Source organism: Crotalus tigris, unplaced genomic scaffold (assembly GCF_016545835.1).
Source record: "Crotalus tigris isolate CLP2741 ecotype Arizona unplaced genomic scaffold, ASM1654583v1 scf7180000024397.1630199, whole genome shotgun sequence".
In the NCBI taxonomy this organism is placed as follows: Eukaryota; Metazoa; Chordata; class Lepidosauria; order Squamata; family Viperidae; genus Crotalus; species Crotalus tigris.
The window spans coordinates 474,474-488,503 of NW_024100565.1; the positions used below are offsets into that span (position 1 = coordinate 474,474).

Consider the following 14,030-nt stretch of genomic DNA (forward strand, 5'->3'; position numbering starts at 1 on the left):
AAAGACATTTACACTAATGAATTAAAATCAAATATTGTGCTCATTACTGGTTGATCATTACTCCATCTGCTCAGTGCTAACGTGAAAATCAATTACTGTGTTTCTTTCCCACTGACAGCGTATGTTGATCGGACTGGCAAGAGATCTTCGAGGGATTGCCTTTGCTCTGAACACAAAGACCAGCTACACCATGCTGTTTGACTGGATGTATCCTTATTACACTATGACAATACCAGTTCTGTGCACAGAGGGATACCACGTCCTTTGCATTCGTTTAATAGCATGGCACAGTGGGGAAGAGGAAACAAAGCTAAACGAACTAATATGTAATCAGCTAAAATTACAGTACAGTTGCACTCATGCCATTAACTGGGAAGGCAACATTTGGAGAGAGACCACAAAAAGGTCACTTTTTGGGGGTGGGGGGTTGCACCACACTTAATCCCTAAATGTTCTCCTGCCTTTTTGAAACCCTGCAGCGCTTTAATAATTCTATAGCCCTTTAATTTACGATGTGATATGTCTCTGCTTAGTTAAAAGTATGTATAAGTTATCCCATTGTATACTTAATTTTCCTATACTTATTGCAGGAATCATATTTAGATGCATTGATTTAATTTCATTTGATGCTATGCAGTCTCATATTACATCGTAAATGATTTAGGCTAGCAAAACTTTCAGATTTTGATTGTGTTCTCTGTTTTATTTTAATAGAAGGCAAAAATTGATTTATATCCTACCAATGGATTTTCACTTTTCTATTTAAGAGCCAAAGTAACAATTTGTGTAACTTGATTACTAATGTTAGTTAGTGCAGAGGTCCCTAACCTTTTTGGCACCAGGGACCGGTTCCATGGAGAGAGGTTTTTCCACGGACCGGAGGGTGCGTGGTTTCGTGTGCTGCCTGCATCTCATGGATAAGACTTTGCTTGTTTGTGCGGACTGGTTGCTGGCATGCCGCGGCCCGGTACTGGTCCACGGACCGGGGATTGGGGACCCCTGAGTTGGTGCATATGATTTTCAAGAAAAAAGCAGCCATATATCTCCTCAGAATCTTCTAATTGGTCTCCCTTAATGAAATCAACAGAGCTTGTTTTAGAGTTCATCCAGTTGGACCTCACGTTTACTGAGAACTTCAAAGAGTAGTTTAGACAGGGCAGTGTTCCACTTTGACTTTGTTTGAAATCCCCTCAAACAATATTTGGTTTTCATTCTAACTTGTATAAAAACTCTTTAAAATAAGGTCTCCTTTCTTAACTACTAGGATTTTTTTTAAGCTATTACAGAAGCTAAATTTTAAAAGCAAATATATAAACAAAAATTAAAATAATATAGAGCAATTATTTTACAGCAAAATTAATACAAAACAGTAAAAGATGCACAAGTCTCCAGCAGTTCTGCTAAACGGCTTTTTCCCTATAAGCTACCTCAGTTGAATAAATGTTTATAAGAAACTAAAACACTCTTAGAAACACTTGTATCTCCCTTGAATTTTCAGTTTGGATACACAGTTTTGAATGTGATTTTTGTCCACTAGATGGCAAAAATGAGTAGAATCCATAATATTTCTTAGTTGATCTTTGACCTGGGAATCATTATATATATGGAGAGGTTCTCTTTTAATGTTTAGAAGTATCTAGCTGAGCAAGAAGAACATTTACGTTATCCTGCAAAATGGAATTGTTTGTAGCAGGCTTGCTTATACTAATTGGGTTTCCATAACAAATCAGACTCCTTGGAAAAAGGCCAAAGGCTTTTCATAATTGTATTGACAAGAAAATGAATATGATAAATGGTGTTCATTCAGTTGAGAAAAGATTTATAGTTTCTCCCCCTGGGCAAGGGATGAAGAGCAAATATGTGTAATAATAAAAAAAAATCTGTTACAAAGTTGTAACAAATTTGATCTCTCATAAAGCTTTATTAAAATATCTCAAAATATGTTAAAGGCATTTCTGATAGTAAGCTATAGATTTGGCTTAGTGTATTTCTCTATGAAAAGGAAAATAAGGATGAAGAATTAAAAATATAAATATGAAAGGCATACATTTCTCCTGAAATATTGATATGTCAAACTGTCTGACTCGGGTTCCAGTTCAGAAGTTGATTTGTCTTGGTTAGTCAATAGGATATATTGGCTGTATAGAGCATGCCTAAACATATAGAAGCAGTATTTTTTTAATAAAAATATGTGCCTCAGAACCTAAAAAATTAGAATGCAGTGACTGAAATATTTTCCCATAATTTTATAGTTCCATATTTCATTTAATAAGTTGTACATCTTTTGAGGCTTTAGTTAAATTTAAATGCTTTGCTACAAACAGTTCAGTTTCTTAAATTCTGAAAGTTCAAGCAACACGTAGTCAACATAGTAGAATAAGGCTCAAACATCCATTACAAAAGCACTGTAATTGGTGAAATTGGTAAAACTTCTAATTACCGGTAGAAAAATATAATCTGTCAGTCCCTTGACTCTTTTCTACTACTCGCTACAATTTTGCACGTATGAAAACATAAATATTTCATGCAAACAGCTTCTTTCTCTTTATTTCTATTACTATATAGCCTTTCTAAATGTTCAGGAAGCTTTAGGTAAGGTGCAGGTTTTCCTGTAGTCACTTCAGAGCAAATTCTGTTTTACTGTATTTCAGAGAGCTATAGAATAATAGGTAGATCACACAATGGAAACTCATAGTTTGTTTTTTGCTTAGTGTACTGTGTGGACCCATACATTGTGGCTTGGCATTATATTGTTGTTGTTTTTAAATGCTGGCTTAACCATAGATTTTTAAACTCAACCAAGCTCTGTAGACATGCTTGATTCAATGTGAGATTCAAACAAATCGAGTGCATTTTGTTCCTGGAATTGCAAACGTCCTTCTCTGTCTGTGCAAAACTGCATCGCAAGAATTTGTTAGAAGACTGCTCCCCTTGGAGTTCAGTTCTCCACTTTGTTTCATAGAATTAGAAGGTATCTGAGAGGTCATCCAGTCCAACCCCTGCATAATGCAGGATTCACTCTATCATCCCCAATAGATGACTATCCAGTCCCGATTTGGAAACCTCCAGTGAAAGGGAAGAAATCATTCTGTGTGGTATTCTATTCCACTAATCGATAGTTCTTACTGTCAAGTAGTTCTTCTTAATGTTTAATTTGTATCTTTGACATTCCATCCCATTAATTCTAGTCTTGCTGTCTGGAACAAAGCTCCAGCCCTCTGCAGTATGACAACCTTTCAGATATTTGAGGACAACTAATATGTCCATTCTCAACCTTCTCAAGCTAAACCTACCTAGGTCTTTTAACCATTCCTCATAGGACTTGGTTTCCGATCCTTTCATCATGTTGTTAGCCCTTGCTTCAGTTTATTCATGTCTTTTTTCAGCTGAGGTGTATAGAACTGAACGCAATACTCCAAGTGAGGCCTGACCAAGGCAGAATAGAGCAGGATGATATTTCCCATGATCTGAATTCTTTGCTCCTCTCAGTGTTTCTAAATATGCCATTGGCCTTGTTTACTGAGAGAGCCCTCTGGTTCCTGTATCAAAGGAACGATCTTTTAGCATTGATTGGTTGTGAATGGCAAGCAGTGTGCTGTTGGTTTTAACATTAACAGTTATAGGAACACTTATTTTGTAGACTTCTGTCAAATGATGCAAGGGTGTAGAAAGTATTTTTCTCTTAAGTTTTCTTCATAAAACTTGATGACATGATGGGACGGTGTACTTTGGTGAGAAGTTAGTTAGACTCTATGAATAACATAACTTTCAGATTCGAGAGAAATTTTTTTTATTTTTTTTTAAATTAAAGTAAAACTGAATATTTTACTGTAAGAATTTAATGGATATGCAACTAAAGGTCTTTCAGTGTATATTAGATCTTTATATTATTAGTATTTTGGCTTTGCTTTAGTAAAAAGTTACAAAAACTAAAGAAAAAACCCCAATTTTAACCATATTTTTAATAAGCTTTTAAGTTGTACATGATGCATGTCATTTATTTTGAATCTTTAACATAACTTATAAAAGCTACCCATCATATCTGCCCATTCTTCAAACAGCTGTTGAACTGTGGTATCGTGAACCAGCATGTACAACTCCAATCTTGAAGCTTATGGCTGAAATGATGCAAAACAGGTACAGTTGTTTCCATTTCATTGGCTTGATAGTTCTCTCACCTATGTCATCAACTGCAGGATTTGCCTCAAAATAAAATTTTGTATTACTAGAAACCATATTTGTGGAGATTTTGTGCAATCAAACTAATGTTGAAAAGCTGCACTTACAGCTATATATTCATAGATCTTTTAAGCTACTTAATGTAGTACAGTCCTACGCAAATTCATTCAGATTAAGGTTGAAGAAATTTAAATCAGATTTGTGATTTTATCTGTATTCTGATTTTTTTCTTTTCTAACTCACTGCAACAAAATGGTGGAGATAAATTACCTTGTTGATCTCCTTGCAAATAATGCTTTCTCTTGACTACCATGAATATAGAATACTGGCTGGGGGATTCTGAGAGCTGATGTCCATACATCTTAAAATTGCCAAGATTGAGAAACACTGATATAGAGTGATTTGGTATAGAAAGCCAATCGTGATTGCCTGATTTCCTTGATAGATATCCACACACAATGAATACACCCTTTAAGAAACGGAGCCTAGGCTACTTTAGTTCCAAGAAAGTATTCCATTATTAAAAAACAATGGACAATTTACTGCATAATTCCTACAGAAATACTGGGCACGGTTATCCTACCTTTGTATGAGTAACAGCCATTTTTCCTTTTTTGAACTTGAATAATTGAACTTTTCAATTATCGTCCTACACTTTTTAATGGGTCACATAATGGTTAGGCTGAGAGGGCACCATTTAGAATAACTGAATTTGCACTCAAAATACTGTTGTAAACTAAATGTGTATTTCCAAATATATTTGATTTTTTTTTTTTAAGGAGAAAGTTCTACATTTAAATAGTTAAACTAATTGTCACAAACAGATGAGCAATCATAGTCAAAATTGAAAACAGTTTTTCAGTATTCTAAGTCAACTCAGTCTATAAACTAAACATTCAGTAAATATGTTTTATATATATGACACATCTTAAATGGATACCAGGTGATTGGATGACTTTAATTTTGGGTGATTTTAACATTGACCTATATTAAGCCTCTCTAAACAGACTTTTAAACGGAGGTTTTATAATTATAATATAGCTTTAAAGGAAAAAGGTACAAGAGAAACCTTTACAAATCCAAACAATTCTAAACAAGACAAAGAGGTATTAGATTAAGTCTCTAAAGGAAGGAAAGCTCATTGAAATATTTTGCATATTCATTATATTAATTTACCTATTGGTATTCAGAAAGTCTATATTGTTCCCATTAGACATCATCATTGGGGATGGGTTTGCTTTTTCTTGAGTTGTGTACAGCATTAAGTTTTACAGGTTAAAATGCATAGTACAATACACTTTGACATGGTGGAAATATGTTACAGAGCATTACATTGTGCAATATGATAAAATGGAGTTGCTTCCATTATTTATATCTGCCAGATGTTACTCTTTTGTACTTTGTAGAATAGAAAGTATTATAAAGTGTTCCTTATGTGTCACAAAATCCTAGCCTCTGTTAAGAAATTCAGAATTTCTGGAATTTTAAGAACATTTCTCTAATTTGTCCATCTAAAACAATAAGGCATTTTGTCTCATTTTTTCATTTAAGAAATGTCTGAAATACGGTAGCAAGAGAACACAGCACACGGACAGTAGGCACTGTCTACTTTGACTTTGAAACAAGTTTATTTCTTCTTAATAGTTTCTTTTGCAACCAGTCCATTTGCATTACAAAAGGCTTTTAAAAAACCTAACAGTCTAAATTTAATTACTTTCTTAGAAATTGATTATTAACATTAGTTTGGTCTACTGTGGTTAAAGTGCTGGCCTAAGAACCAGGAGATGGTGAATTCTTGTCCTATCTTAGCCATGAATGCCAGCTGAGTGACTTTGGGCCAGTCTCTCTCTCTTTTAGCCCAGCCTACCTCACAGGGTTGTTGTGGGGAAAATAGGAGAACAAAGGAGCATTAGGATGTTATCTGCCTTGAGTTATTTATAAAAAATAAAGGCAGGATAAAAAATTTATTTTATGACTGCTCTATTCCAGAATGAAACCATAATAGTTAAACATTTGCTTAGTTATTTATATTGAGTTGTGTCTTAAGACTAATATTCTTAAGGTTTGAGTTTCTGCTCCTGATATCATTTGCCTTTCTCATTGCTTATGGTGTGACACCTATGGTATATATATTTCCTCTTTATCCTCAGATCCTGAACAAGCTTTTAATCCTTCCTTCAAAATCTTGTGTACTTTCTCTTCCCTGGGCATACTTCTGTACTTGTATATTTTGAGGCATCACCTGTTATCTCTAGCTCTACTATCCTTAACTGTCCTGCTCCCTGAAGCAATCTTATACATGCTTCTTCTTTTGATTTCCCAAAATGCCACAGCTCCTTCACTTCCTTCAGATCAATTCAGAACTCATCTGTTCCATGAATGCTTTCAAAGCTTCATCACCAAAGGAAGATGGGGTTATTTCTGTTCTCTGTACCTAAATAACAACATCATCTTTCTTTGTTCATCACTATCTCTGTTCTGTCCCCATTCATGTTATCTATTTTGTCACTTTTTCCTAGGTAGTAAGTCCTTGAGATCCACATCTTTATTTGCTTGTTTGCTTGTTTGTTTATCTATATATGGCATTGTATATAAAAGACAACTTTTTCTCACTTTGTCAAAGCGATTGTTTCTAATTCATTTTGCCATGATATCCAAGCAGGAAATCTAACTGTATTACTTGCTAAGCTTCACAATCAATCTTGTGGAGCTAATTTATATATTAAGGTTGATATGAAACATTTTTCCTGTCTTGTGGGAAGTTCATATTGTCTTTATTTTCATCAGTCAGCACCCACTTCAAACATATTTATTTTTAGACTTAAAGGAGCTGTATCTTCCCTGGAGTCCAAATGTATGTGGGTAACGGTTTTCTGGGTACATGAAGGTTGAGTAATCAGACTCAGATTTACGGGTAGTTCAGGAAGGATCAACATTTAAGCTTAGAGGTTATGAGGCTCTCTTTTTGAAGCTTTTACACTTCCTCAAACATAATTAAGGAGACTGCATCTCTATGAAGTAACTTTTAATGCATTAAAAAAATATCATCACATTTATATGATGCTGACATAAGGGTGATATTTGCTAATTAAACTATTTAACATTTACTTATTCAGTTTATATTGAATTGATGTAATGATTCCCCCATTCATTCCCATCAGTGAACGAGTACAGAATAGCATGACTATTAGTCTTGTTTCCAGTTACATATATTTGAGAGAAAATCTGGAACATATACATTTATTCCTTATATATGTATATGTATTTTACACACCTACAAAAGTTCTGATTAGAAAGTGTTTTGATTGCCCAGAGAATCTATAGATAAACAGCTTGATGCACATTCTATCAAAGTTGTGAGTGGTTGGGCCCAGCAGTTACGCTAATATTGAAGATAAAAATGTTGAATATTCTTACTTTGGATGATGAGTAAACCTTAGATTTAGGCTTAATTTGAATAGGTATTTGTAGAATAATGAAAAATACTGTCATTCGAGCAGCTGTATTTTTTATGTCTAAATCATACTGCTTGCTTTTGTATATAAATTATGATACTTTATACTCAATGTAATACATATGATTACATGTTTTTGAAAGATTTGAAGTGCATTTTTAGAGAACGGGCAAAAAGCTTAGATTCAGGATTATTTTTATTTATTCTAATAATTATTTAAAAAAGATCAGGGAGACATGATGGAGATTTATTATAGCGTGAGGACATTAATTCGTGCTTTGGTGAACTTCTCAAGACATTTAAAGAGCTAAATCCACAGTAGCAAGATAATGCATAGACAGATAGAAAGTATTTTGTTGATTCTAATTGTCTTTGTTTCTAGATGCCCCATTTTCTTGTACTCTTCCTTCCCCTCCCTTTCCTATCCCAATCATTTCCTTCACATAATACACAAATTGCATGCTTTGTCCATGTGTTGTGAGTAAATGATTGACTGGAAAAATGATTATGCTAGGCAAGATAAAGAAAAGCTTAAGAGACAAGGCAATAAGTAAGCTGGATAGAGAGTATCAGAGAAATTATTGGGATGTTTTGGGAAGAGCTGCTTGTTACTACATGAGGCTAGATGAAATGACAAGCATTTGTCCATACAATCAAGTTTAACTCAACACATACCTATTATTTTGCTTCTATGATGCCTCACTGGTTATTTTTGTCATATTTTTTTCTGTTTAGGATTATTTTCTCTGCTTCTGCTAACCATACAACCTCACCAAGCTTGTTGAAATCTAAATAGCTCCATTTTGGTTATATAGCTCTCATAATTCAGGAGTTGAATTACTATTGATACACATTCTAAGTGCTTGTTTCATCAGTTTATATAAAGATATGTTGCTGCTTTTTTCCTCAGATCTCAGCGTTTAAATTTTGATGTGTCATCTCCTAATGGAATTCTCCTCTTCAGGGAAGCTAGTAAGATGATTTGCACTTACGGTGAGTTACATATATATTTTTGTATACTTAGTAAGAAAAAGCACTTCCTTCTAATTAAACAGGACCTGACTTTTAAAAAATACTTGCATTCATGGATCCAGTTGTGAGAATTTATGGTATAGGATGTCAGTGGACAGCAGATCACTTTGGGCAGAAGGTGAAATGCATTCCTGAAGAGCAATCATTATTCTCTATAACATTACAGTTGATTGATTGATGCTGTACTTATCAATTTGAAAGCCACCCAGAAATATAGCAAAGTTTTCTACATACATACACATTTGTACGTACATTAAAAGAAAAAGGATAATTTAAGGAGAGGGGAGAATTAGAAAGGAGGTTGAAACAAAACCTCTTTTTCCCATGTTATTTCATCTTTCAGCAGAATAAAAATTTTTATTGAATTTATTGAGAAACTGTTGATGAACACTTTTTGAATGTGTTTCAAGATGGCAACATATCTGTTAATAGCCATGACTCCATCCTCTATTAACCAGCTTGCTAAATAGAATGTTATGTACTAGTTCATCAGTTGTTGTGCTATATCAAGGGTATATTACATTTGCAGATTATAGATAGTATAATCTATTAAAGAAGTTAACCAATCAAAAAAATGAGGTAACATTAGTCTGGAAAAACTTGTTCTTGACTAATTCATGTTAATCTGGTATTTTGCAACAATATTTCAACGTGCTTAGATCACTTTGTAATTCACTATAGTATCCAGATACTTATATCAGATTAACTGGCTTGTAGCTGAATCCGTCTTTCCCTTTTCTTTAACGATAGAGGCAGTATTTGTCCTTTGGTCATCTCACAGTTCATTTAATCTCCAGGAGCTCCCAAGGAAAGAAAATGTGTTTTGGTTCAAACATCTATTATTTTCCTTGATATCTTAGGATGCAATACATGTCCTGTTTCCTGGCAGTGTTCAATCAGTCTCAAGGTCCAACTCTGTCCATTTATCCTTCTTTTCCTACTTATTAGGTGGAATATATATTCTTGTAGAGAAGATTGATTCAAATGAGAAATTCGGCTTTTTTTTTCTCTGTGTTCAGGTTTATATTGTTTTTTATGTGCAGCTACAGTATATTGACTGCTTCTTTTGTTTTCGTCTCCTGCCCCTGCTCCAGGTTGTTGCAGTTGTGCTATTATTGTCTTCTTTTTTAGGAATTACCACTCATTTTGAACTTTTCTATATCTGCTAAACCTTTTTTTGTCTTTTTGTACTATGAGATTAAGGTTATGCTGTCTATTTCCCGTACTTTGTACATTATTTACAGACAACAAAAGCCATGGAGTTACAAGCCAGTGCTCTTTCTCATTTTTCATGGAGAAGTTTAATAGGCACCATTACAGGAACCTTCCCACTGGGTAAATCCATTCACATGCCAGTATGAGGTTCAGCAACTTAGACAGGGATGCCACTGTCTTAAATACTGCACAACAATAGCATGCCTAGTTGATCCTTGAGCCTAACTACATAAATAGGGTCTTATATTTAGTCCTTTGTGAAACGCTATTCTTATAGGCCACAATACAACCCCTTTTGTCTCATGTTAAAGCTCTGGAAAAAACATCAAGTGAAAAATCTTGTAACCTTGTTAATCGAAGGAATCGAACTTCTGGCAATTTGAACAGAGTTAGCCTGGATTACTGCATTCTAATCACTGCATCACCATGGCTCATTTCAGATCAACATATCATGTATCATAGTGGTTCAAATCAGAGGTTATCACTAGATGAGTAACTTATAAAGCTGAAGTATATTGCAGTACAGTGCTGTGACAGATTTCTGTCTGTGTAGTGGACAGTTGCACACATTTCTGTGCATGATACTATCTCCAAGGAGACTAAGGTGAATTTCTTTTTTTATGGTGTACTGGGGCATCTTTCCCTATGTTGAACAATGGTCAGCCTAGATCTTTAGGGGGGAAAACAGGTTGATTTCATAAAGATAAAAGAATGTAGATTGACAAAGTCTGAACTTCAAATAAAAAAAACCTGCAAGTTGATATTTATATCTATGATGAAAATAAGTACTTCTTTATGTATTTTGCTTGGGAGCTGGGGCGGGAAGCCCATTAAAGATGGTGAATCTGTGCTATTATTCAATATTCTCCAGCAGTTCAGAAATATTTTTCCTCAATTCTGGTTATTTGAAGAAGCAAAAATGTCTTCCTCCTTACATTTTCAGATATACTGTATATCTCACAATCCAAAATTGTGCTGTTTTTTTTCCTGAAGCATTGATAGAAACCCTATGACTTTTGAAATTATTGGTTTATTTATTTATTTATGAGACTTATATACCGTTTTAAGTGCAAGCACTCTCTAAGCGGTGTACACCAGTAAGCAATGTATATATATATATATATATATATATATATATATATATATATATATATATATATATATATATATATATATATATATATATATATTTACATTGCCCCCAATAATCTGGGTCCTCATTTTACCTACCTCGGAAGGATGGAAGGCTGAGTCAACCTTGAGCCAGTGAGATTTGAACCACTGACCTGCTGAACACAGTCAGTTAAAGTGGCCTGCAGTACTGCACTCTAACTGCTGCGCCACCTCGGTTACATCCTAGAAGGCCTATTGAGACTGTTCTATTCTCAATCCCACTAACAACTCCCTGATGCTTGAAATTTTAACTCCCATAATCCTTGCTAGCCTGGATCTGAATAACCTGGAAGTAATTAGGCTTTATCAGGTATATCTAAATGGAGCAAATACAACTGATATTGGCAAAACAGGGTGAAAAAGATTTGTTCTAGACCCTAATAAGCTGCACTGCTCTAGCTTTTGTTTTTTTAATTCTTCCACCTCATGGTTTTGGAATACTGACAGAAAAATAATATTTTCAATATGCTGTATTTTATTTATCTACATTTTGTCATGATATACTTTGATGTAAGTTTTTAATTTTGTTGCAGCTTTCAGCTGTTCTAGCAGTTAGTGTTCAGGGTCGGGCCTCAAGGTTAGCCACAGTAGCACAGAACAATTTCCTGTTCTCATAGACCAGGTAACACTTGGATGAGGATTACATTTTACCATTTTTCCAGCAGCCAGGGACATTATTTCTAATGAGCTTTAAATTACTTCTAGAACATCTATTGTGTGAAACGTAGTTTTGTAATCCATTTTACTCTTCTGGCTTAATATCATGTATCTTTTTAAAGAAAATGTTATTTGTTGCTGTCTAATAAGTATTATTAATTTTTAATCAATTGCTCATTTTCAATAATGGAACATACTTTATATCCATTGCTTGTTCTATTTAGAGCATTCATAGCAATGGTAGTGACATTTTGCAGATATATAGATGCTGCCAGATTTTACAGTAGTAAGCAATAGTGTTACATATTTTAAAAGCATGGAAGCACCTATTTCCCTCTGTTTTTTTAAAGATAGTTCAATCATAAGAATTTGATCTTAATAATAACTTGCTTCTGGCACTTAAATAATTTTTTATCAGTGTTTATACAATCCATAACAGCATAACTCTTTCTAAATTCTTTCTTTCTACTAAATAATACTATGCTGAATTCTGCCATATGTCCGGAAACATTAGCTGTTAAAAATACTCTCCAGTTCACAACAACAAATAATTGCTATAATTGCAAGAAAGCTACTGAAAAGTTCATCCCCAAGGTATTACAGCTGTTTGTGGCAGCTGCAGCATTCAGTCAACTATATCATGTGAATGACAAAATCCAGTCAACTGAGGCAATTTCCAGTCTTCACCCTCTATCCTACTAGAAAAAGAACTGGAGAAATACAGTGGTTTTAAAAAGCAACTGTCTCCCTGACAGAACTAATTGCTAAGTCCATCCTACAGAATATATCTCCTAAAGAGTGATTGGCTGAAAAACTCAAGTCATGCCTGTCACCTGGGTGAACAGTATAGAGGGGCCAGTAATATAATGAAATCTGCCAATACTGTCCTGTTACAAAGATTTATGGATCTCCAGGAGGTTCTAGATGGGGGATTCTGAAAGTGACAGCTCTTGATTCAGTTAGCATGATTGTGTGGTGCCAGTGGGTATGGCCATTTAACTTTGTTAGCAGTTGACTAGGTTAAGTGTGGTGTGTAAAGATTAGAGCACATGGAACGCATGGCGCTTTAGTTTTAATTTTAATTTCAAGTAACCATTGTTTTCCCCTTACAACTGGTCCCCACATTTGTGACCATTGCAGCATTCCCACAATCGCGTGATCAAAATTTGGACATATGTTTATGACAATTACTGCTTCCTATAGTCATGTAACCTCCATCTGCAACCTTCCCAACTGGCTTCCGATAAGCAAAGTCAGTGGGGGAAGCCAGATACACTATATTCTCCTATATTTATCTGCCTGGTCCCAGGTCAAATAGTAACTCCTTCCAGGTCCCATCCTTTTGAGATAGTTGTCCCAGAAGTAGGCTTTTTTAAATTGTAGAATTCCTGGGCTCTAGAACAGCAGCTCTCAACCTTTTCGGCACTGGGGATCAGTTTTGTGGAGAGAGGTTTTTCCACGAACCAGAGGGGGCATAGTTTCACATGCCGCCTGCATCTTATGGATGGGGCTTTGCTTGTTTACGTGGCCTGGTTTCTGGCTTGCTGTGGCCTGGTGCCGGTCCACAGACTGGAGGTTGGGGGTGCCTGCTGTAGAACACACTTATTCTACTTAATATAGGACGAAATAATGTGTTGGTTGATGGTGTAGTTGTGAGCACATTATTACAGTATTTAGCTGGTTTGATTTTATTTTGATCAGTTATACTATGTATTTTGTGACTATTTTAATGATGACATTATTAGCTACTTAGAACCTTCTGGAATTGGCGGCATATAAATAAAACAAACAGTTGGAACCTATGTCTGGAAAAAGAGTTATTGACTTTGTTTCAAAAGTAAAACCTCCTAAGACTCCCAGCCAAAGATGTCCCTTGGTTATTTGGTTGCAGACGTTTAATTGCCCAACTGGTTAACATCATCACCTTGCACTGCTTATATTAGCTACGTATATTCTATTGCAGATAGTTCTGATCTAATCCTCTCAGGCTGGAATGGGATTATAATAGTTCCCCCATATAAGAAGGGGGGAAATTGAATACTCTGTTAACTTGCTCTCAATCCTGAGAAAACTCTATGCTAGACATTTAAATAAAAAATTAACCTTGTACATTGAAGAGTACTTTGTTTTAACAAATACTCAACCTTTTTTTTTAGAAAAGGCAGATCAACAATTTATCTGTGTTACGTATTATGCTACTTCACAAAAAAACCTATTTGCTTCTTTTATAGATTTTAAGGCCTTCTTTGATTCTGTTAATACTTTGTTTCTGTTAATAGACATAAAACTGGGTTAATGAATTTAGTTCCAGATATACATC

At 34.7% G+C, this 14,030-nt stretch overlaps 1 protein-coding gene across 4 annotated transcripts in view; it reads left to right on the forward strand.

Moving 5' to 3' along the window:
• RANBP17 (RAN binding protein 17) overlaps positions 1-14,030 on the forward strand; it is a 207,575-nt gene that overhangs the window by 145,861 nt on the left and 47,684 nt on the right. For all 4 annotated transcript variants that reach the window (XM_039329446.1, XM_039329448.1, XM_039329447.1 and 1 more), the window contains exons 20-22: positions 119-207; positions 4,030-4,137; positions 8,544-8,626. In XM_039329446.1, the coding sequence (XP_039185380.1) occupies positions 119-207; positions 4,030-4,137; positions 8,544-8,626 (280 nt within the window). The remainder of the gene's footprint in view (positions 1-118; positions 208-4,029; positions 4,138-8,543; positions 8,627-14,030) is intronic.